This window comes from Peromyscus leucopus, chromosome 12, assembly GCF_004664715.2.
Source record: "Peromyscus leucopus breed LL Stock chromosome 12, UCI_PerLeu_2.1, whole genome shotgun sequence".
Taxonomy (NCBI): Eukaryota; Metazoa; Chordata; class Mammalia; order Rodentia; family Cricetidae; genus Peromyscus; species Peromyscus leucopus.
This window is the reverse complement of record NC_051073.1, coordinates 78570287-78590237: the sequence shown is the minus strand read 5'-3', so window position 1 is coordinate 78590237 and position 19951 is coordinate 78570287. Positions and strand designations below refer to the sequence as shown.

General features: G+C 51.7%; 3 protein-coding genes and 1 non-coding gene across 15 annotated transcripts in view; 1 reads left to right on the top strand and 3 right to left on the bottom strand.

The window, feature by feature from the left end:
• Nucleotides 1-3709: 3709 nt before the first annotated feature.
• On the bottom strand, nt 3710-12742 carry Ranbp1 (RAN binding protein 1). Of its 2 annotated transcripts, none has more exons than XM_037209928.1 (6): nt 12038-12541; nt 11344-11480; nt 8333-8490; nt 5551-5679; nt 4675-4740; nt 3710-4125 (listed from the first exon to the last, which is right to left on the bottom strand). In XM_037209928.1, the coding sequence occupies exons 1-6, from the start codon at nt 12311-12313 to the stop codon at nt 4019-4021; spliced, it is 873 nt and encodes a 290-aa protein (XP_037065823.1). In that variant the 5' UTR covers nt 12314-12541; the 3' UTR covers nt 3710-4018. The 2 variants fall into 2 exon arrangements, with proteins under 2 accessions (XP_037065823.1, XP_028710051.1); XM_028854218.2 differs by lacking the exon at nt 12038-12541 and adding an exon at nt 12590-12742 and having other exon boundaries at nt 4018-4125.
• On the bottom strand, nt 4502-4627 carry LOC114681018. Its single transcript, XR_003732861.1, has one exon. It is a non-coding gene; the product is annotated as a small nucleolar RNA SNORA77 (small nucleolar RNA).
• A 258-nt stretch (nt 12743-13000) lies between the features above and the next one.
• On the top strand, nt 13001-17523 carry Trmt2a (tRNA methyltransferase 2 homolog A). 2 transcript variants are annotated; one of them, XM_028854217.2, is made up of 12 exons: nt 13001-13291; nt 13503-14047; nt 14489-14597; nt 14870-15051; nt 15162-15276; nt 15358-15473; nt 15547-15658; nt 16160-16282; nt 16395-16470; nt 16698-16814; nt 16913-17009; nt 17102-17523. In XM_028854217.2, exons 1-12 carry the CDS (start codon nt 13268-13270, stop codon nt 17328-17330), a joined length of 1845 nt encoding a protein of 614 aa, XP_028710050.1. In that variant the 5' UTR covers nt 13001-13267; the 3' UTR covers nt 17331-17523. The 2 variants fall into 2 exon arrangements, with proteins under 2 accessions (XP_028710050.1, XP_037065822.1); XM_037209927.1 differs by having other exon boundaries at nt 13200-13340.
• Nucleotides 17524-18848: 1325 nt separating this feature from the next.
• Dgcr8 (DGCR8 microprocessor complex subunit) overlaps nt 18849-19951 on the bottom strand; it is a 30843-nt gene continuing 29740 nt past the window's right edge. For 8 of the 10 annotated variants that reach the window (XM_028854202.2, XM_037209919.1, XM_037209921.1 and 5 more), the window contains 2 exons: nt 19768-19873; nt 19595-19684 (listed from right to left, as the gene is read on the bottom strand). In XM_028854202.2, the coding sequence (XP_028710035.1) occupies nt 19772-19873 (102 nt within the window). In that variant the 3' untranslated portion in view covers nt 19595-19684; nt 19768-19771. Of the gene's footprint in view, nt 19685-19767; nt 19874-19951 lie in introns of all 10 variants that reach the window. The other 2 variants (XM_037209925.1, XM_028854212.2) reach the window with 1 other exon arrangement.

Sequence of the window (19951 nt, the reverse complement as noted above, 5' to 3'; positions counted from 1 at the left end):
TGAAGGCCCGCCTCTGTCTCCCACCCCTCCCTAGATGGAGATGCTAGGGGCCCTCTTCCCTTGGCCGCTGAGTCCCGAAACCACCCCCTCCCTGCAACACTGCCATAGGCCTGGGACTCATTGGTCTGGAGGCCCACAGCACAGAGCTGGATCCCTTAATGTAGAAACAGCACTCCAACAGCATAAACAGTGATGGGTTTTCTCTCAATTTTCTGTTCTGATGTTCATTTGATGCCAGAAGTCACAGGGGTCACCAAGAATTCTTCCAGCATTGGTAAGATAGGCAGTGTAAGGGCCTCAGGGCACAGTGGCAAACAGTGGACCCCCTCCTTTCTGCTCTCAGCTAGTATCCTTCTGGCCTGCTGCACTTGGCACACAATTCAGCTAAATTCACCCCACCAATAGCTTGGACTTTGCTCTTGTCCTGCAACCCATAACACAGAAAGTTCAGAACCTCCACGGCCCTCTAGGAGGCTCCCCCATCCACCACCACCCCAGTCCCTCTGGGTCTAGGGATGAGTCTACTCAGATGTAGGGCACCAAGACAGTCACACTGCTCCACTGCCACAGCCATGTAGGAAAACGGCTGGTGAGATCCTTTTGGCTAATGTAAAATCCCAGGCAGATGTGTCCTGTGGGGCAGATCCAGCTGCTGAGGCCGGAGCCCAGTGCTGTGATGGCACCTTTCTTCCTGAATAGGGCTGGAGGGAATGTGGGCACTGTGAGGCCAAGGCAGATCTCCTTTACCAGAGTATCGTGGAACCCACAGCCGAGGACGGAGGAGGGAGGGAGACAAGAGTGGGAAGTGGGAATAAAGCAGCACACGATGGCTCCTTCCACACTTTCAGCTACCCGCAGCCGAACTCAAGATTTGTGTCCTGTGTGGGTGTGGTGGCCCATGGAATACCAGCCCTCGGAAGACCAAAGCAGGAAGATTGCTTTGGAGTTCAAGTCTGGCTAGCCTTGGCTATCTATACACAGTGAAACCCATCTTAAAAAACAAGCTGAGAGCCGGGCGTGGTGGCGCACGCCTTTAATCCCAGCACTTGGGAGGCAGAGGCAGGCGGATCTCTGTGAGTTCGAGGCCAGCCTGGGCTACCAAGTGAGCTCCAGGAAAGGCGCAAAGCTACACAGGGAAACCCTGTCTCGAAAAAGAAAAAAAAAAAAAAAAAAAAAAAACAAGCTGAGTGTGGTGGTGGTGCACACCTTTAATCCCACCCAGCACTGGGGAAGCTGAGGTAGGTGGATCTCAAGTTTGAGGCAAACCTGGTCTCCATAGTCAATTCCAGGCTAGCCAAGCTATGTAACAAAAAGGGTCAGGATGTAGCTCAGTTGGTAGGATGCCTGCTAACAAAGCCCAGAACCATATAAACAGGGCGTATGTACCTAGTTCCAGCATTTAGGAGGTGGACACAGGATTCAGTTTCAGGCCAGCCTGGGCTATGAGACTCTCAATCCAACCAACCAATAACTGCACCATTCTGCTTTCCTGCCTTGGATGTGAATTCCCTCGGCTTACCCATTTCCTATTATACCCTTCTTTTTCCTTTTTTTTTTTTTTTTCTTTCGAGACAGGTTTCTCTGTGTAGTTTTGGTGCCTGTCCTGGATTTCGCTCTGTAGTCCAGGCTGGCCTTGAACTCAGAGATCCGCCTGGCTCTGCCTCCCAAGTGCTGGGATTAAAGGCATGTGCCACCACTGCCCAGTATATTGTAGCCTTCTGTGTTCGAAAAGTAGTGATGCCAAAGTGTTCTACACCTTTAGAAGAGAACCATGCTGGTGTTGCTAAGACCCACAGTAAGCTATTTAGACTATATTAACTTAACTTTATCGCAGTGTCTGGCTTCATCTTCCACTATGCCTACCTTATATAACTGCACACAGGTGTTTACACGGTGACAAACAATGCATCTTGGCATCCCAAGTTTACACCAACTACCGGAGGTCTTGGAAATGTCCCCTATGGACAGAAGAGTGCTACTGTACGCCTCTTTCTCACAGTCCTAACATCTGATAAGACCTCACTCCACTTAGCACTGCCTCAGGACACGATGCCAGGCTGGGTATCTTCAACAATCCATTGATATCCTCCAGCCTGTTGTCAATAAGGCACACTCAGACGTGGACCAATGCATGTTCCTTTCAGCTACACCTTCTATACGTGTGAACAAGCAACTTCCTTGAAAGTACACCAGAATAAAGCCTGAGCACAGGACAGCAGTGTCCCCTAGCCACTTTGGAGGGGCCTTTCTGTATCTGCAGTATGGAACCCTTCTGGTTTGACTTGAGACTATGCTGTGTATGGGGGCCACCACAGCCATCCTCCTCCACTGCCAGAGACACATGGGAAAACATGCCAAACACTTGTGATGGGAAGGAACTTCCAGCATTCTCCCACCCAAAAGGCTTGTTTGCCTATTACTACAACTCAAGGCAAAAGTCACTTTGTACTATGTTGAAATGAATGCCGAGGCCCAGGGCTTCCACTGAAGATCAAGGGTCCCTTCTATGAAGTACACTGAAGGCCACCTATGGTCCATGACACAATTCCAGTTCATCAGGCCCACGTGTGCAGAGCTCTTCCTGGGATGGAGAAAGCCAAGAGACAGCCAGTAGTCTTCTGTTGGCTTTTAAAGACCAGCTAGGGGATGAAAAGGTACTTTTGCAGGGGGATGTGGTAGTATGGACATGGATAAAGTACAACATGCCTATATAGAAATGTCACAGTGAAAACTTTGGAAAGCTGTAAGCACACCCTGTGACAAGGTCAAACAGGGCCAGTGACAAGAAACACATTGACAGGTGGAAACCCAACAGCCACACTACCAAGTGACCACTTCCTGTTATTGTGGGATCAAGCCCCCCATGGCTCCTACCCTGTGAAAGACAGGGCTGGTGCAGCTCCTGAGGCCCACAATGTATCAGATCAGGGCTTTCTTATGTCTGTCTATATGTATATTTCACCTGCATGCACCACCTGAGCAGGGAAAGGTGTCTGACTCCCTGGAGCCTAACTGTGAGCAGCCTGGTGTGGGTGCTTGAACTGAACTCAGAAGTGTTCATCAAATTGATGGGCCATTTCCCCACCCGACACAGTCCCATAATCCTGACAGTGCTCAATTTAGATTTCAAGCCCAGGTCCAAACCCAAGTGTTATTTGAAGATGTATTGGGGCATCTAATGGTTTCCAACAGGAGGGCTGAGGGGCTGTAGTCACAGCTATACACGGCACTAGAATGAATACGTACCTCCAAGGTGGCCTTCCCCTCTAACCACAGCCAACCAAAAGCAGTTTTTCTTAATAGCCAGATCTCTTTGGCTACCTTCCTCCCCCTTTCACCTAGGTGAAAGTCCTCTAGTGGTCTTCCTTCGTGTTACACACACACACACACACACACACACACACACAGCCAACTTACGTAAGGGCACAAAGTAAGAGTTGCAGCTGCAAGGGAACAGCACACCTTGGCTCTGAATGCCAGGCTCAGCCCCCTGGGCCTTTCGGCTGCCACCCTACACAGCTAGTGGCCTCTAGGACCAGCCTGGACAAACCATGCCATCGTATCCACTGTTCCCTAAGCGCCACAGCAGGACACACCGCTCGATTCTCTAAGACACCAGGCTGCACAGACCGGCAATGCACTCAGGTACATGGGTGGCCAAGGAGGGCTCCAGGCACAGCCCCTCCCCCAACATAGCCTTGCCAGCTGGTCCAGGTTTTCAAAGGCATTTTTTATTCACTATTTTTGATGACTATAAATAAGTGTTTCCACTATGGAAAAGAAAGTTAGCACAGTACATTTTCATGACTGGGGAATGAATTTCTGAAGTCATGTTCGATGGTGTCAAAACTTAAGAAGAAAAAAAATTAAAAAAAAAAAAAAAAAAAAAACCACCCTGAAGGTTGGAATTCAGTTCTTTATAAAGTCCCTTGTAAAAACAAAACAGAATAAAAACAAACCTTAAAGGGCAGGGAAATTTTTTAAAAAAGAAAAAGAAAGGAAAAGGACAGAGAGTGACTCATTGCTTCTCTTCAGATTTGTCTTCAGCCTCATCTCTGGCCTCCTTCACAGAAAGGGCTTCCAGCTTCTCGGCCACCTTTTCGGCATTTTCATTCTTGCCTGGTCCTGTGAAAACAGGCAAAGGCAGTAAGACAACAGGGAGATCTGGCTGTGAGACTGGGCTGCTCTCGGCACTCACCCAGTGCAGGCTCCACCTGCTCCTTAAGCATCACCCTGCACTCTTCCCAGATGGGCCCAAAAGGTCCCAAAAAGTTGCTGCTGCTGCTGGTACCCGCCGAGCTGCTCAGTGATGCATGGTCACTTACTAACACAGGCCTCATCTGCCCCAGAGGAACAGGACCCAGAATTCTTTGAGAGAAAGTGAGAAATATCTTAAAAGCCCTTCCACCCCAGGTGGGTTCCAGAGAGCTCTGACTCAGCTCTGTACCTGAAGCTGAGCACAAACGCTATGAGGCCAACATGAGGTCAAAGCCTCCAAGGAATCAGTGTCCCCAGGCAGCTGCATGGCCTCCGGTAGGCAGAGGCAGCCACAGCCCCCTGGAATGTTTCTTTGGCAGACAGAAAAAGCACCAGACTGGAGCTGCAGCCAGGTGCAGAGTGAATCTGCAGGGAAGCTCTACCACCCACCCTATCACCCCCAGGGCACCATGTCACCTTTCTTTTCTTTCTCTTCAATCTCTTTCCTGCATTCTTCAAACTTTGTTTTGAACTTCTGTGCATCTGTAGAAAGAGAAGGGACAGAGTGAGAGTTCTTAAGAGTAGAGCGGCCACATCCTGAAGTTCTGAAGAGCCAACTCGTGGTCCCCAATGGCAATTTTTCATTCTTTTTTTTTATACAGGCTCTCCCTACATAGCCCTGGCTGTCCGTCCTGGAACTCAAGAGATCTGCCTGCCTCTGCCTCCCAGGTGCTGGGATCAAAGGTGTGCCACCATGCCCGGCCCTAATGGCAGCTTCTGACCACCTAACACCTACACTGACTGGTTACTGAGTCCCTCCTGAGGCTAGTGACTGTGCTAGGCTATCTATCAACAATTCAGACAACCAAGCGCAAAGGACCTTCTTGCTACAGGCTCCACTCCTGTTGGAAGGGATACCAGATATACATTATACTCCAGACCAAGGGCAAGCTTTCACAGGAGCACCAGCCACTAGGACATTGGCCATGGTACCTGCTGACTCTCCAAGATCCTTAGGGCACAACTTAGTGGCAATTCACACTAAAAAGACTCCCTCACGGAAGAGAGATCAGTCAGGGCTTGCAGATTTCTGCAGTCTTTGCTGGAACAGGTGTCTAAGTATCAGTAAGGGACACCAGTGCCCCAGTCTTGAGGAACCAGAAACCAAGCAGAAGCAGCAACAGGAGGAAACTCCAGGGTGTGTCTGTTTCACACACCTGACAGGAGTCAACTGGATGCAACAACTGTTTATATAGACCCCTAGAATTTCACACAGCAGGCTCTGCATGCTTTGGGTCAATGTCAATTTCCCCCAAAAAGAAGCTGATCCATAGCTGGGCAAGTTCTGCTTACTCTCAGCATTTAGGAAGCGGATGGCGAGCAGCTCAGGCTTGGGGCACTCATCAGCAAAGTCGGCGTGGGTATTCCAGACCCAGGCGCGGTCACTGCCAGCATTCGGCTTCAGCTCCATCATCGGTGTGACTAGAGGAGAAAAACCTGTGAGGACAGCGGGACCCTCGGACACACCACCCAGCCCTCATCCAGAGCAACTTGCTCACCAAATGAGGGACCCACTTTAGCCAACATGGAATCTGGGATCTGAGATCCAAGCTATTGTACCTACCCTCTGAGCCAAGCAACCACCATATTGGGGAGTTCAACTGTGCCTGCTTGCAGATGATCCCAGCTGGGCTTGATGTTTATATCCCCTCAAGGGTGGAGAGGGCCAGAGACCCTCACCCCAGGAAACAGCTACCCCCTAGAGTTGTGTTCAGCTCTGCCCTAACTGCACGTGCCCTCCTCCAGGAGGGGCTAACTAGATTGGGAAAGACCAGGAGAGAGGAGCTCCACCTATGCGGAAGCCATCATCCTTGCTAGGTCACGGCTTTTCAGGTACAGCCTGATGGGGTGAGGAACACCCACACCCCTGTAAATAACACCTCACCCTTGACCTTTAAGAAAACCCAATAAATTCATTGGTTCCCACAGTAAACTTTGGCGGCATCACACCTTGATCTGTTATTGGGTCCTTGGGAGAAGTACAGACATTGCTTATGTCTGCCCCTGGGAAAGAATTTTACCACAGGCCTACACAACTCTACGCACTAATGCAAACATCTACTTAAACTCAGGATAAGCCTTATGTGGGAACAAGGTCAGGAGCCTGAAGCACAGGCTCTGCCTCCTGCTGTTTTAAGGGTAGCCACTCAGGCTCAAACTTTCCTAAGGGTGTCCAACATAAGGCTTCAATCCACACCAGCATGAAGCTGGATGACTGAAAGCAGGGTTATGACACAGCGCAACTACTCAGCCCTCTATAGTCCTGGAAGATCTATCTGGGGGTAGGTAAGATATAAGTAGTGAACAATGGAATCCCATGACAGGTGCTAGTATGTCATGGAAGACAAGCCATGGCTCCTAACAAGCATGTTTGTTCTGAATCCCTCAGGTCCCACAGCCCTGGGGAGCCGAGGGAAAAGATTACAGCACTGACAGATAGCTGTCCCCACCGAAAGCCTGCTCATCTGGAATATTCCTCACTGGGTCTAAACCCAGTCATTGGTCCCTGTAGCCCTGTCATCATCTCCAGGATTCTAGGGAGGTCCTCGAAACAATCTGAACACTCCCACATGACAGCCAGAGCTGGAGTTCAGCAGCCCATGGTGGCCCCAGGAACTCTGCACACTACCCACACCCTCACCTCCCTACACCTCACTCGATGCCTGCGGTGGTCTGAATGAGAATGGCTCAGAGGCTCAGAGATTTGCACACTTTGTCCCCAGTTGAACTGTCTGGAAGGATTAGCAGGTGTGGCCTTGTTGGAGAAAGATGTCCCTGGGGGTGGGCCCTGAGGTTTCAGACACTGATGCCAAGCCCAGTGTCCCCCCCCCCCCTGCAGATCAGGATATAAAGCTCTCAGCTACTGCTCCAGTGACATGCCTGTCTGCTTCCTGCCACGATAATGGACTAACCTCTGAAAATGCAAGCAAGCCCCAATTAAATGTCTTCTTTAGAGTTGCCTTGGTCACAGCGTTCCTTCACAGCAATACAACAGTTATAACTAAGACAATGCCCAACCTTGACTCACAGCCACCAAGGGCCTGTGAGGTACATGAGACAAAGAGCTCCAACCACTTGGAGAGACCAGTCAGGAACCTAGCCAGGCTTTTGGAGCAGCTTGAGACCCCCAAGGGAATGCTCCAAACTGGGATTGAGAGGAGACTGAGGCAACCGTGAGGCAGGGAGGGCCAAGTCTTTCTCATGTTCCTTCCTCAGCAAAACCACCTGTCAAGCCCTCCACACACCCCTCCCCTCCCCTGCTCTTACCTATAGTCGGCCTAGGCCTATGCACCCAGGACAAAAGATACTAAGCGGCTAGAAAATGCAGGTTCAGGGTCTGTAAGCTGTCTCCACAGCCTGACTAGTTTCACCCCCAGATCCCACAAGGTGAAAGGAGAGAACCAGTCCCTACAAGCTGTCCTTCAATTGCTACAGCCACGGCACGCGGGCGGGCAACACCAATGAAGGGAGGTAAAGCACAAGCCCCGAGACCGACTCAGAACCATGAGAAGGTGTTAAGGAAGCACAGACCCCACAACGCTCTTCTTTGTCCTCCGCATGTGGACTCATGCGAGGACAATATGTTTAAGTTTAGAAAATAAGAATTTTTGCACTAGATCTACCAGGATCAGAGCATCCCAAGATGGATCTAAACAGCCTCAGAGACAAACAGGGGAGGGATGGCTTGCTGAGACCTGGCCAAGAGCCCTCCTCATTCCCTTTCTTCCCAGCCTCCTTCCCTTCCTGTATCATCCCAGCCAACACTGAGGGTACAGCGTATCAGAAAGTGAAAACACAGCATTGGCACCAGACCCCAGCAACTTGCCCAGATAACATACAAACGTGCGGCCACTGCATCACCACCCGACAGTCCACCCTAGAGCTCTACATCCCACCTAGACCGAGCTTGCCCCACAGCCTGCAGCATCCTGTAAGCTTCACTGTCATAGCTCAGAGGCTTGTTTGAAAGAAACTTATTTTAAACATGTCAATAAGCATGACAAACATATCCCTCTCTCCCCTGATAACCAGCTCCTAGGAGTTCCAGGGTGTATAGCCCTGAAAGACCACCTACTATAGTGGTTGGCGCATATTTTCAGAGTCTTGTCCCTCCTCATGAGAAGGCGGATGGTCCCTTTTTCCTTATGCTTCAGGAGCTTGACGTCACCAGTGCCTCGCTCCTTCCATTCTGGGAGGTCATTCTCTGAAGCAAACCGGAATAGCTTTGCTCGCCTGTAAGAAAAGCCAGTAAGGAAATAGTTAAACAGAGAGGGAATTCACACCTGACCAACTGCCCCCAAAGAATATGTGTTATCTGGGCACTGAACATGGGGTACTGTTGGATACTGGGCCCTCACCAAATACCTTTTCTTTTTTTTCCGAGACAGAGTTTTTTTCTCTGTGTAGCTTTGGGCCTTTCCTGGAACCCACTCTGTAGCCCAGGCTGGCCTCAAACTCACAAAGATCCGCCTGCCTCTGCCTCCCGAGTGCTGGGATTAAAGGCGTGCACCACCACCGCCCGGCTCAACTATTTTTTCTAAGGCCTTTGGGCGCCAAGAATCACCCGGGGAGCCTGACACACTCCTGTTGCTTTTACTTCACAACCAGAAAGACACTCGCAGCAGATGCATCTCCCCAGAAGAGACATCTAAGGGCACACACGGCCCAGAGTGGGTAAAGAAGCTCCAGCGAGCTGGGTGACCCAGTCACAATACACGAGTGCCCTTTAACTACACAAAGTCTTAGGGATATTCTACTCCACAGGCCCAGCACTAGCTTCCTGTCAGGAGGAACCTTTCAGTCACCAGGGTTCAAGCACCTAGCACCAGCCCTGAGTCCAGTGCTCTTGTCCCTCCAGCTGGGCCAACGCCCTTCATTCGCAGCCCTCATCTGCCTCTCCTCCAAAGCCTCTGTTCTCCTCCAAACTCTGTCAAGCGACACATCACCACCCAATTCCTTAAGAGAGCCCAAAGGCCCTGATGTAAGGCACCAGATGTTGGTCTCCAGGACTATACCAAGGACCCTGCACAGGAAATCAGGAGTCCTTTCAGCATTGCATGGACAAAACCAAATACCACATAACTCGAAAGGATGCCACCCTTGCCCAGGGCTGCGGGACAGAGCTCTGGCCCACCACCTTCTGGGTACAAAGGTGTGCTTACAGCTTTCCTTGAGTAGGCCTCCCTCCCCCACATCTTAGGCACACCTGAAAGGGGCAGCAACACCTTTGCTAGGATGCACTCGAACCCAGTGTGGAGCAATTCTGAGCACAGGCAACAAGCAGCCAGTCTCTGCAGTGATGTGAAGCCAGATACAAGACAGCTTGTGCTCAGCCATCATGGCCTGATGGAACAGGCCTGTAATCCCAGATACTAAGGAAGCTAAAGCAGGTGAACGGCAAGTTCAAGACCAAGTGTGTATGACTTGGGGGGCACTGGCTGGAGATAGTACATACCTGGCATGTGTTCAATCACCAGGCCAGTAAAACAAGACAACAGCAAAACCAAAGTTACTCAAGTACTGCTACAGTTCCTCATTGAAGGTTCCAAGTGGCAAACACATGTTTTTTTGTTTTTTTTTGTTTTTTCGAGACAGGGTTTCTCTGTGTAGCTTTGCGCCTTTCCTGGGACTCACTTGGTAGTCCAGGCTGGCCTTGAACACACAGAGATCCGCCTGCCTCTGCCTCCTGAGTGCAGTGGGATTAAAGGCGTGCGCCACCACCGCCGGTATAATTTTTTAAAAAGCAATTTTGATTACTAAGCCACTTCTACTGGCATTTTGTGGAAGACACAGAACCAGGAATACATAGGCTGTAGGTAGCTGAATTTGTCTACTATGGTTTGAATGTGTCCTTATAGTTTAGGCATTAACTCAATTTCCAAATTCACATTAATAGTATTTAGAAGTGTCCTTTAGAAGGTAAAAGAGGGTTAGATGGACTCATGAGGACCGAGGACGGGACTAAACAATGGCACTAGTGGATATGTAAAAGAAAGACTGAAGTTAGCAAGCTCCTTGATTTTACTGCATGACACAGTGCTACATTAAGATGTAACTGAGGCCCATACCAAGTGCTAGCACTATGCTCTCAGATCTCAGACTTCCTAACCTGCAAAACCATGAGCTGGAGGCTGGAGAGGTGGCTCAGCAGTTAAGAGCACTGGCTGTTCTTCCAGAGGACCACATGGCAACTCAAAACTGTCTGTAACTCTAGTCCCCAGGGATCCGCTGCTTTCTTCTGGCCTCCTTGGGCACCAGGCTGCACATTGTGTAGAGACATCCATGTAGGCAAAACACCCATACACATATAAAAATTAAAAAAAAAAAACAAAAACAAAACAAAAAAACAAAAAACACGAATATCTAAACAAACCCGTTCTTTAAGGATACCCAGCTAAGGCAACAGAAAACAAAGCAGAAAGAAAGAAAAGGGAAGAAAAGTTAAGATTCCCTGCTTAACAGAGGAAGAAGCCACCACCCCCAAGAAAAGGTCTCACTGTGTAGTCCTGGCTGTCCTGGAACTCGCTCTGTAGACCAGGCTGACCTAAAACTCACAGAGATCTATCTGCCTCAGCCTCCCAAGTGCTGGGATTAAAGGTGTGCGCCACCACCGCCTACTGGAACTGCTGATTCGTGGAGGCAAGGTGCAAGATCAGCTGGGGACCCCCAAGTGGCAGATGAATGGTTCAATTTTCAATGTAAGGCTGGTCACCGTACAACTCCAGGTCCTTTCTTCAAATAGCCTTTATCAAACGGGGCCACTGACATCCACAGGGATCACATGTGCCCAGCCAACCTAGGACTCTTCTGCAAAGTTCCAGGTAGAAATCACAGAGGCTAATGTCACAGAGTATCACTAGGGCTTATACCCCAGCACAAGTGAAAAAACACCCAACACAAGAGTTCCTAGCTTGGCTGGCTGCCTCCTCCAGAAAGCAGAGACCATGGTCCCACTGTGATTGGTGGGTTTCTCAAGTTTTAAAAAGAAATGCCCTGCGGACACCTGTTTATATTATCAGGCCATTTCTCTTTCTGTCTCGGTCAGTCCATCTAAAGATACCTCCAGGGACACCTCAGCAGACTTACATCTTAAAAAGTTCCTCTTCATCTTCCTCCAGTGTTTTAATTTCTTGCTCAGGAAGAGAAACTATCGGCTCGAACTGGGGGTCATGGTTGGATTCGTCTGCATTCTCTGTGGAGGTGTCATGGTCCTCATGACTGTCCTGTGCAGAGAGGGGAGAAGTGAAGCCGCTGGCTGGTGAGCCTGGCCCACAGCGGGCATCACTAATCACAAATGGCGCCTGGAAAAGGAAATTAAGTCTCCAGTCTTTCACATCACCAGTGTGCTACAACCAGCATCACAAAAATCAGAAGATAGCACGCAACAAGACAATGGATTTTAACATCCCCTCCCTGCACATTCAAACATCAATCAGTTCCATACACACACCAGAGTCCTTGGCAAAGCAGCTTGAGAAACTTGTTTCCTCCTCTGTAAAATGAAAATTATATCCGACATGTAAAGAACGTGATGAACTCAAAAGAGCAACCTTAACATTTGTACTGACGATTCTCCAAGCACTTGTAAGCCAGGAAACTATAGGACCATTAGCATTTACACGAATTTACAATTCCTCCAGAAATTTTACACAAGCTGAAAGAAGCTAAGTCTGACAAATATGCCCTAAGATTCCGGCCCAACTTGAAGGATTACAAGGGCATGCAGATTTAAATCTGACAAGATCACGTGCTTTGGTAATACAGAAAGAACCAGACTCACACTACCAAACTCCACAGGATAAAGAAATAGAAGCCCTTCGGTTTCACAGCACCGCGGCTCCGCTGCGGCCGACACGCGAGCCACCAACAAAGCCGCCCCCGCCCCGAGTCCCGCGTCTACCAGAAGAGCGAGCTTCCGCCACCGATGGCGGCGGCGCTTCCCGGCGTAACGACCCAATGAATGAAGGGCTCTGTGGGGAACCAGAGAAGGGTCTCCGACACCAGCGGGGGCATCACAGGGGGCCACGGCGCAGGAAGCCGGCGGCCCCGGCCACATGCCCCGGTACAGCCGGGAGCCCGGCGTGATGGCTGCTCCTCTGCACGCCACAAGGTCACGCGCCGCCCCGCACGCAGCCCCCGAGACCCGAGTCCTGGCCAGCAGCGCCCGCTCCCGGAACCCCGGGTCCTCGAGCCCCCCAGGCCCGGGCGCCTCGACAGGCCCCGAACCCGCAGGCCAGCGAGGGTTGGCGGCCGAGGCGCGGGCCGCCCACGTGGCCGCCCATAGCGGCCCTTGCCTCCCGGCCTGCCCGGCCCCACCCGGGCCTCGCCGTACCTTGGCGGCCGCCATGGGGGCGCGGCGACGGCGGCTCGACTGGCTCAGGCGTCGCTGGCTCGGCGGCCTCCGGGCGACTGGTCGCGGCTCCTCTTCCTTCGCGTCTGGCGCCGGCGTCTCCCGCCCGTCCGCTCTTCCCTCCGCCCCCCGACCCGAACCCTGACCCCTGACCCCAGCGGCGGGAAACGCGCCGTGATTCAAAACCACTGCAGCTTTATTGGCTCTGACGGCGGACATTCATTGTCCGGCCCGCCCCGCGCTTCCCGCCAAAACGCCCGCGGCGCATGCCCGGCCGCGCCTCAGCCTGGGGAGCGCGCTCTCCCGGCGACCCTCGCGCGCACTTCCGTCTGCAAGCCCCGAGTGCCCCTGACGTCAGCGCAAGCGGCTGGTGCAGGGATGGGGCAGGACGCGGCGCGTGGCGGTGACGTCATCGGAAGCCAAGCCCTTGGAGAAGCCAGGCTCGGCTCGTGTGCCCTGGCCGACGGGAGTCAGGCGCGACGCGTGGCCCTCGCCGCTTCCGGGGGAGCGAGCGGTGCATGCCCAGGCTCCAGTGCCGGCTCTGAGCACCGAGTCTGGAGGACCTCTCCTGCGTAACCTGTATTCGGAGCACTTCGTGTGTGGGAGAGACCGAGGTGGTGGCCTCGTGACAGCCTGGTCGGGCGACAGACGAGCCGGGCGATGAGTGAGAAGCTGGACACGGAAGTAAAGCAAAGGGAGAGACGTGCAGCCGATGCGGACGGGGTGGGGTTAGGTCAGCGATAGGATGGGGAATGGGTCTCGAGGGGAAGGAGCGGGCTCGGGCAGGGCTGGGTGCAGTGGGCGCCAGTGGGCGCCGGCAGGGGCTTAGGGAGCAAGCCCGCGGCGGTCGTCGTCCCAGGCGGCCTTCAGCCCGGCCCCTGCCTATCGCACACAGGTTGGGGAGCACATGGAGGCCTGCGGCCCGGATGCCAGTGCGGTATACAGCCCTGCAGCCCCGGGATGTCAAGAGGAAGAGGGGCCTGGACCAGCCGCCGGGCCTGGAGCTCAGCCTGGGCTCTACAGCTACATAAGGGATGACCTGTTCACCTCAGAGATCTTTAAACTGGAGCTGCAAAATGTGCCTCGCCATGCCAGTTTCAGTGACGTCCGGCGCTTTCTGGGCCGATTTGGCCTACAATCCCACAAAATCAAACTCTTTGGACAACCACCTTGTGCCTTTGTAACATTTCGCAGCGCTGCTGAACGAGACAAGGCCTTGCGAGTGCTGCACGGTGCTCTCTGGAAAGGCCGCCCCCTCAGCGTGCGCCTGGCCCGACCCAAGGCTGACCCCATGGCTAGAAAGAGGCGGCAGGAAGGCGATAGTGAGCCAACAGCTACGCAAATTGCCGACGTGGTGACCCCGCTTTGGACAGTACCCTACTCTGAGCAGCTGGAGCAGAAACGGCTGGAATGTGAACGGGTGCTGCAGAAACTGGCCAAGTGAGTGGCACTGACATCCCTACCATAGAAGCTGGGTTTTGCAAACTTGGCCTGCTCCACCAGCCCTGTACTGTATTAGGACACACACAGGGTCTATCTAAGTGTTCTTAGCCTCTTGGGGGGCGGGGGGAGGGGGCTGCCAAACAACCCTTTTACAGAGATCACCTAAAGCCACTGGAAAACACATTTACAATTCCTAACAGTAGCAAAATTAGTTATGAAGTAACACCAAAATAATTTTATGGTTAGGGGTCAGCACTAACATGAGGAACTGTTATTCGAGGGTCACAGCATTAGGAAGGTTGAGAAGCTCTGGTCTAAGTGGTCAGGGAGCCGGCTAGTAATGCCCCTGATACCAGTGTGATAGTGAGGTCTCAAGGGAGCCGCCCTGTGTGGGTGGGGAACAGTGTAAAGCCAGCCATGATGTGCTTCATCCTACAGGGAAATTGGGAGCACCAACCGTGCCCTGCTACCCTGGCTGCTCACACAGAGACAACAGCATAATAAGGCTTGTTGCCCACTGGAGGGGGTCAGGCCATCACCCCAGCAGGTCAGGCTGACTACGAAATCCCGTTCTATGTGTGGGGAGGGGGAGGTTGGCCTCACACATTGGGCATCTACTTTATTGCTGGGCCAGCCCATCACCCTGCTCTCTAGTCTTTCCTTATCCTCTTTGCCATTTCTTGCTTTTCAGTTCTTCCTGGGTTTGATAAGCCAGCAGTAAAACCTTGCTTTGCCTGCCACTCCTATCACCATGTTTCTTTTGGTGCTGGCAATCGAGGTTGAGACCTGGCTGCCTCTTTGCCACCTTCTCTCCTGCAGACTGAATACCGCAATAAGTGTGAGTTTCTGGTCGGAGTTGGGGTGGATGGAGAAGACAACACCGTTGGCTGCAGGCTTGGCAAGTACAAGGGTGGAACCTGTGCTGTGGCGGCCCCCTTTGACACTGTGCACATTCCAGAGGCCACGAAGCAGGTGGTGAAGGCCTTCCAGGAATTCATTCGGTGAGGACCTGTCCTGGGGCTGGGGTCCTTGCCCGGCGGTGGAGGGAGGGCAGGGTGCTGGGACAGACAGGCATACACACTAGGTACTCAGGCATTTGTGGCTTCCTCAGGTCCACCCCATACTCGGCATATGACCCTGAGACATATACAGGCCATTGGAAGCAGCTGACTGTTCGTACCAGCCGCAGAGGCCAGGCCATGGCCATTGCCTACTTCCACCCCCAGGTCTCAGACAGTGGTCTTATTGGGGGGAGGTCTTACTGGGTTTTGCTTAGCCTGATGGGCTTTTTGCATCCTCTGCTACAGAAACTGAGCTTGGAGGAGTTGGCAGGGCTGAAGGCCTCCCTGGTGTACCACTTCATGGAAGGGCCAGGCAAGGCCAGTGGGGTGACCTGCCTCTACTTTGTGGAAGAGGGACAGAGGTGAGGAGCCCAGGTGGGGACAGGAAGGGTCTACAAATAGGCCAGTGACACTGATCATCTGCTTCTCATGTAGGAAGACTCCCAGCCAGGAAGGCTTGCCCCTGGAGCATATGGCTGGTGACCAGTGCATCCAGGAGGACCTGCTGGGGCTGACCTTCCGTATCTCCCCTCACGCATTCTTCCAGGTAGTGTGCCCCTTATGAACACAAAGACAGGGAAGCTGAGTGTGAAGGCAGATGTGCTGGAAAGGGAGAATAGTAACGAGGCTTGAAGAGATCGTAGAGAACATCTAGGTAGTGGGGGCACCCTAGGATAAGAAAGGGATAATTTGCCTCTGATTGACTTGTGGTTAACCCAATGATACAGTGGCCTTACTGCCCCTGCCCAACCAAGAACAGGACACTATGGTAGCAGCGTCTTAGCGCTTGAGCCTCTCCCGCTGCTGTACAAAACTCTACGATGGAGATGGAGGGTCAGATCCCAAGGTTTTGGTAGTTTAAGGTACACAGTCACTCTGAGTTGGCCTGGGGAGGGAGTTGTGAAGCCAGGGAAAAAAGCTCCCCATTCAGTAAGGATTTTGTTTTTAAAAGTCAGGAGAGTGGATGAGGTCACTGATGGAGGTGGGGATCCAGGCAGTGTGGGGTGCTAGCCTACACTGGAGTACACTATGGCTAACTAACCTCCAGGTAAACACACCTGCAGCTGAAGTGCTCTACACAGTCATCCAGGAATGGGCTCAGCTGGACGGGGGCAGTACCGTGCTGGATGTATGCTGTGGCACTGGCACCATAGGCCTGGCCCTGGCCCGGGTAAGTAGGACATCTCCCTACTGACTGATGATCGTGAGTGTGAGGCTGAGGCTAGCTACCATCACATCCCAGATATAACCCAGTTGTGCTGTCTCGGGCTTATCTATTTCAGAAGGTGAAGAGAGTAGTTGGGATTGAGCTGTGCCAGGAGGCTGTGGAGGATGCCCGTGTGAACGCCCGTACCAATGGTGAGAACCCTGCCACAGCAGGACTTCTGTCGTACACTTCAGTTACTGTATCTACAATCTGTATTGAGGTTTGGGGGGCCTTCTGGGGAGTGGGGCACTGAGGGGTCTGTAGACTTCTGGCTGGAAACAGAAAAACTTTGGAGGGGGGTGCTGTGTGCTCTCTAAGCCTGTTAGGCCCTCCCAGTGCCTGGCCCAGAGTCCAGTGACAATTATGACACTATTTCTAGAGTTGAACAACGTTGAATTCCACTGCGGCAGGGCTGAGGATCTTGTGCCAGGCTTGGTGAGCAGACTGTCCTCCCAGCAACTTGTAGCTGTCCTAGACCCACCACGGGCAGGCCTTCGTAAGTGGCTTCCATTTGGGGAGGTAGCACCAGAAGAAAAAAAGCTATATTGGGTAGTCCACCACTAGGAGAGACTAGCCCCTCTGTGCCTTTGCCAGATTCCAAGGTGATTCTGGCCATTCGTAGAGCTGAGAACATCAAGCGACTCCTGTATGTTTCCTGCAATCCCCGGGCAGCCATGGGCAACTTTGTGGAGTAAGTGGGGTGTTTTGGGGGGATGGGGAGGAGATGATGACACACCTACAGGAACCTCTGGTGCTAATATTGGTACCTCCTTCCCACCACAGCCTCTGCAGAGCCCCATCTAACAGAGTAAAAGGCATCCCATTCCGTCCAGTCAAGGCTGTGGCCGTAGACCTATTCCCACAGACTCCACACTGCGAGATGCTCATCCTGTTTGAGAGGATGGAACAACACCCTAAGGGCATAGGAGCCCTGGGGCATCAGGACTCTCAAACCCCAAGAAATCCTCCTGATGCCACCCCAAAGGAAACAGAGACTTCCCTCTCATCCTAGGTCTTGGGATCTGCAGAAGTACAGAACAAAAGCTGAAAGCTCCTTACAGCTCCCTACTAAGCAGAGGGTGGCAGGCAAACAGCGGTGGGCATGAGACTGGCCTAGCTGGTACTACCAACACCTGTGTCCTGTAATGGGACAGCCAGACTCCAGAATAAACGATTGCTGATTGATGCTTTTGTGGTGACAGCCAGAGCTTTGAGTCATTCCTACTCGCCACCCACTAAGGTACAGAAGAGTAGGGTAGCAGAGTACCTCAGTCTGTCAAGTCCTTTCAGAAAGAGGCAGGAAGGACTCGAGACTCAGTCTTCAGCTGACCTTCTTGAACTCAAAATCTTTCATATTCAACTTCCCCAGTGTTGCAGGCCTGTGGTGCCACCACCCTGTGCTTCCATGTTTAAGACAGCATCTCTATGTAGACCAGGCTGGCCTATGACTCGAGTACTGGGATTAAAGATGTCTGCCAAAGGAGTGAGCACTGAGGATGGTCCCTGCAGGTAGCAACTACTGAACATACCATCTATGCTGAGTTCACATGGGGTACTGTGTACCATGGCACTTAAAAACACAACTGACACCAGGACTGTCCTGGCCAGTTGAAGATCCACAAACATCCAGCACTCTAATCAGAAGAAAGAAACCAGCCGTTCCCTTTTGGACAGTTTTATGTGTTCAGACCATCAGGGTGCACCCTACAACCATGGCCAGCATCCACACAGGCTTGCAGCATTATAACATGGCTGTGCATTTAAAACTCACCCACCTGTAAGAGACAGGGGGAGTGTGTGGCAGCACCTGTTGTTGACATTGCCTGGGCCAGTGCAGCTAGAGATTACCACTACCACGTACTTAAGGCTTCCCCAATGGCAAATCTGGGGTCAGTCAAAAGGCTGATCACAACTGAATGGGAGGCAAGAAAAAGGAATCAAGTGTCCAATTCTAGCAACTTGATTTGGAGGGTTCTTCTTGCCAAGATTAACACAAAAGTTAACTGCTACCACACAGGTGACCAGGGGTGGGGGGGTAGGAATATAGTGTTGGGATGCCCATACCTGCCATTTTGTCTTTCTGACAACACATGCCATCCATGTAACTTCAGGTACAGGTGAAAGACACACTGAGAATATAAGACTGCAGCCCCTCTGAACAGGTATTGGGGTAGGCTAACTCTTGACCAAGACTTGTGCTCTCAATATACCTCTACTCAATACCCTTCTCCATGGCTATCCTGTGAGCATGGGTGGCGAAGACTAAACCTGACACCAGGCCTGGTGTATGTCCACAGCAGCCACCCTTGAGATCCAGAGAAGCCATAACTACTTGTCATGTGCAGTGCCAGCTCTTGGTCAGTGATGGGCTACACTGAAGGCCCTGTTTCCTATTTACACAAGTCCATCTGTTGAAACCAAGATTCTAAATCTGTATTCCACTCTCAATGTAAAAGTTTCTTTCCAAATTCTAAAACATCATAAAAGCTTTAAAAATTGATCAACAGATGGACTTGATTGTGCAAAAATCTTTGTAGAAAAGTGTTGCTAGAGTTTATTGAAGGTGGGAGCTTGGGTATCCAGAAGACAGCTGTTAGGGTATTAAGACATCATCAAAAGAAGTAGACTGCAACCTAAGAGCCAACCAGATTAACACTCAGTATCTTGACAGTTCAGTATCTTCACTATGCAATCTCTGAAAAGTAGTTCTGTTGCTAAAATTTTGTTTTATTTTAAGCCAAAATAGCCTGAAATAATCCTTTCTATTATAACTTTTTCAGAGGAAAATGGGAAACACACAAAGCAGGTAATACTACAGGACAGGATACCTGCACCTTCTGACCAGGTCTCAGTGGCTCCACAAGAAGGAACTATGAGCAAAGGGGCTACCTGGCATCATAGGCCAGCCAAAGCTATAAATCCTGGTCATCTCATCTATCAACCAAGCATCACTTCTTGTCAGTGCATATAGTGTACTAAAATTCATGAAAACCTTCATAAAAACAGTCCGCAGCAGATACGTACAAGCAGGATCTACAGCTGTCTACCAGCTTCCACTTGTGTAGTTACTTATAGCTGATCCTTAACATATCAAGTCACACAGAGCAGTTTCCAGAAGAACTGCTTCTTTGCATGTGGGCTGTGTTGTCACAGCTGTCCCCCTGTGCCAGAGTAGAGCCGACACTGCCACAGGAAAGGAACTTAGGTTGGAGGCCTGGTGCTGCAGTGATGATGTGTGGCTGATGGTCTCCTGGGTAGCACTGTTGGCCCATGCCGCCTACCTCATACATCCACTGTGCACAAGGGCTCACCACCAGGCTGGGCAGATGCAACAATTGACATCTTGGGCTTCTTCCGAGTCTCCTCCTGGAAGAACAGAGGTCAATGATGCTAGAGGTGGGCCCAGCAATGAGATTCACAAGGGTGAAAGGGTGGAAGCCTTGTGATACCTGGCTAGGAGGGAAGGTACAGGGAGCGGGCTGGGTTGGGCCAGGCCAGAAGGGTCTCCTCAGAATGCCAGGGTAGACTCCCATGTGCTGCAGCTTCCCTAGCAATCTAGAGACACCCAGAATGGAAGAATTTGCAACAAGCTGGGATCCACCCCTCCAGGGTGAGTGTCATCCTAGCCTTGCT

Excerpts from the sequence above, each read along its gene's own strand:
- Ranbp1 (XM_037209928.1), bottom strand. The coding sequence starts at position 12,313 with ATGTGGCCGGGGCCGCCGGCTTCCTGCGCCGTGGCCCCCTGTGATGCC. Across the intron at positions 8,491-11,343 it reads GAAGAGGAACTTTTTAAGAT|GCGAGCAAAGCTATTCCGGT; the intron begins GTAAGTCTGCTG and ends CTTTTCTTACAG. Across the intron at positions 4,126-4,674 it reads TGAAGAGAAAGAAAAGAAAG|GACCAGGCAAGAATGAAAAT; the intron begins GTGACATGGTGC and ends CTGTTTTCACAG.
- Trmt2a (XM_028854217.2), top strand. The coding sequence starts at position 13,268 with ATGAGTGAGAAGCTGGACACGGAA. Across the intron at positions 13,292-13,502 it reads GTGAGAAGCTGGACACGGAA|GTTGGGGAGCACATGGAGGC; the intron begins GTAAAGCAAAGG and ends TATCGCACACAG. Across the intron at positions 16,283-16,394 it reads TAGGCCTGGCCCTGGCCCGG|AAGGTGAAGAGAGTAGTTGG; the intron begins GTAAGTAGGACA and ends TATCTATTTCAG.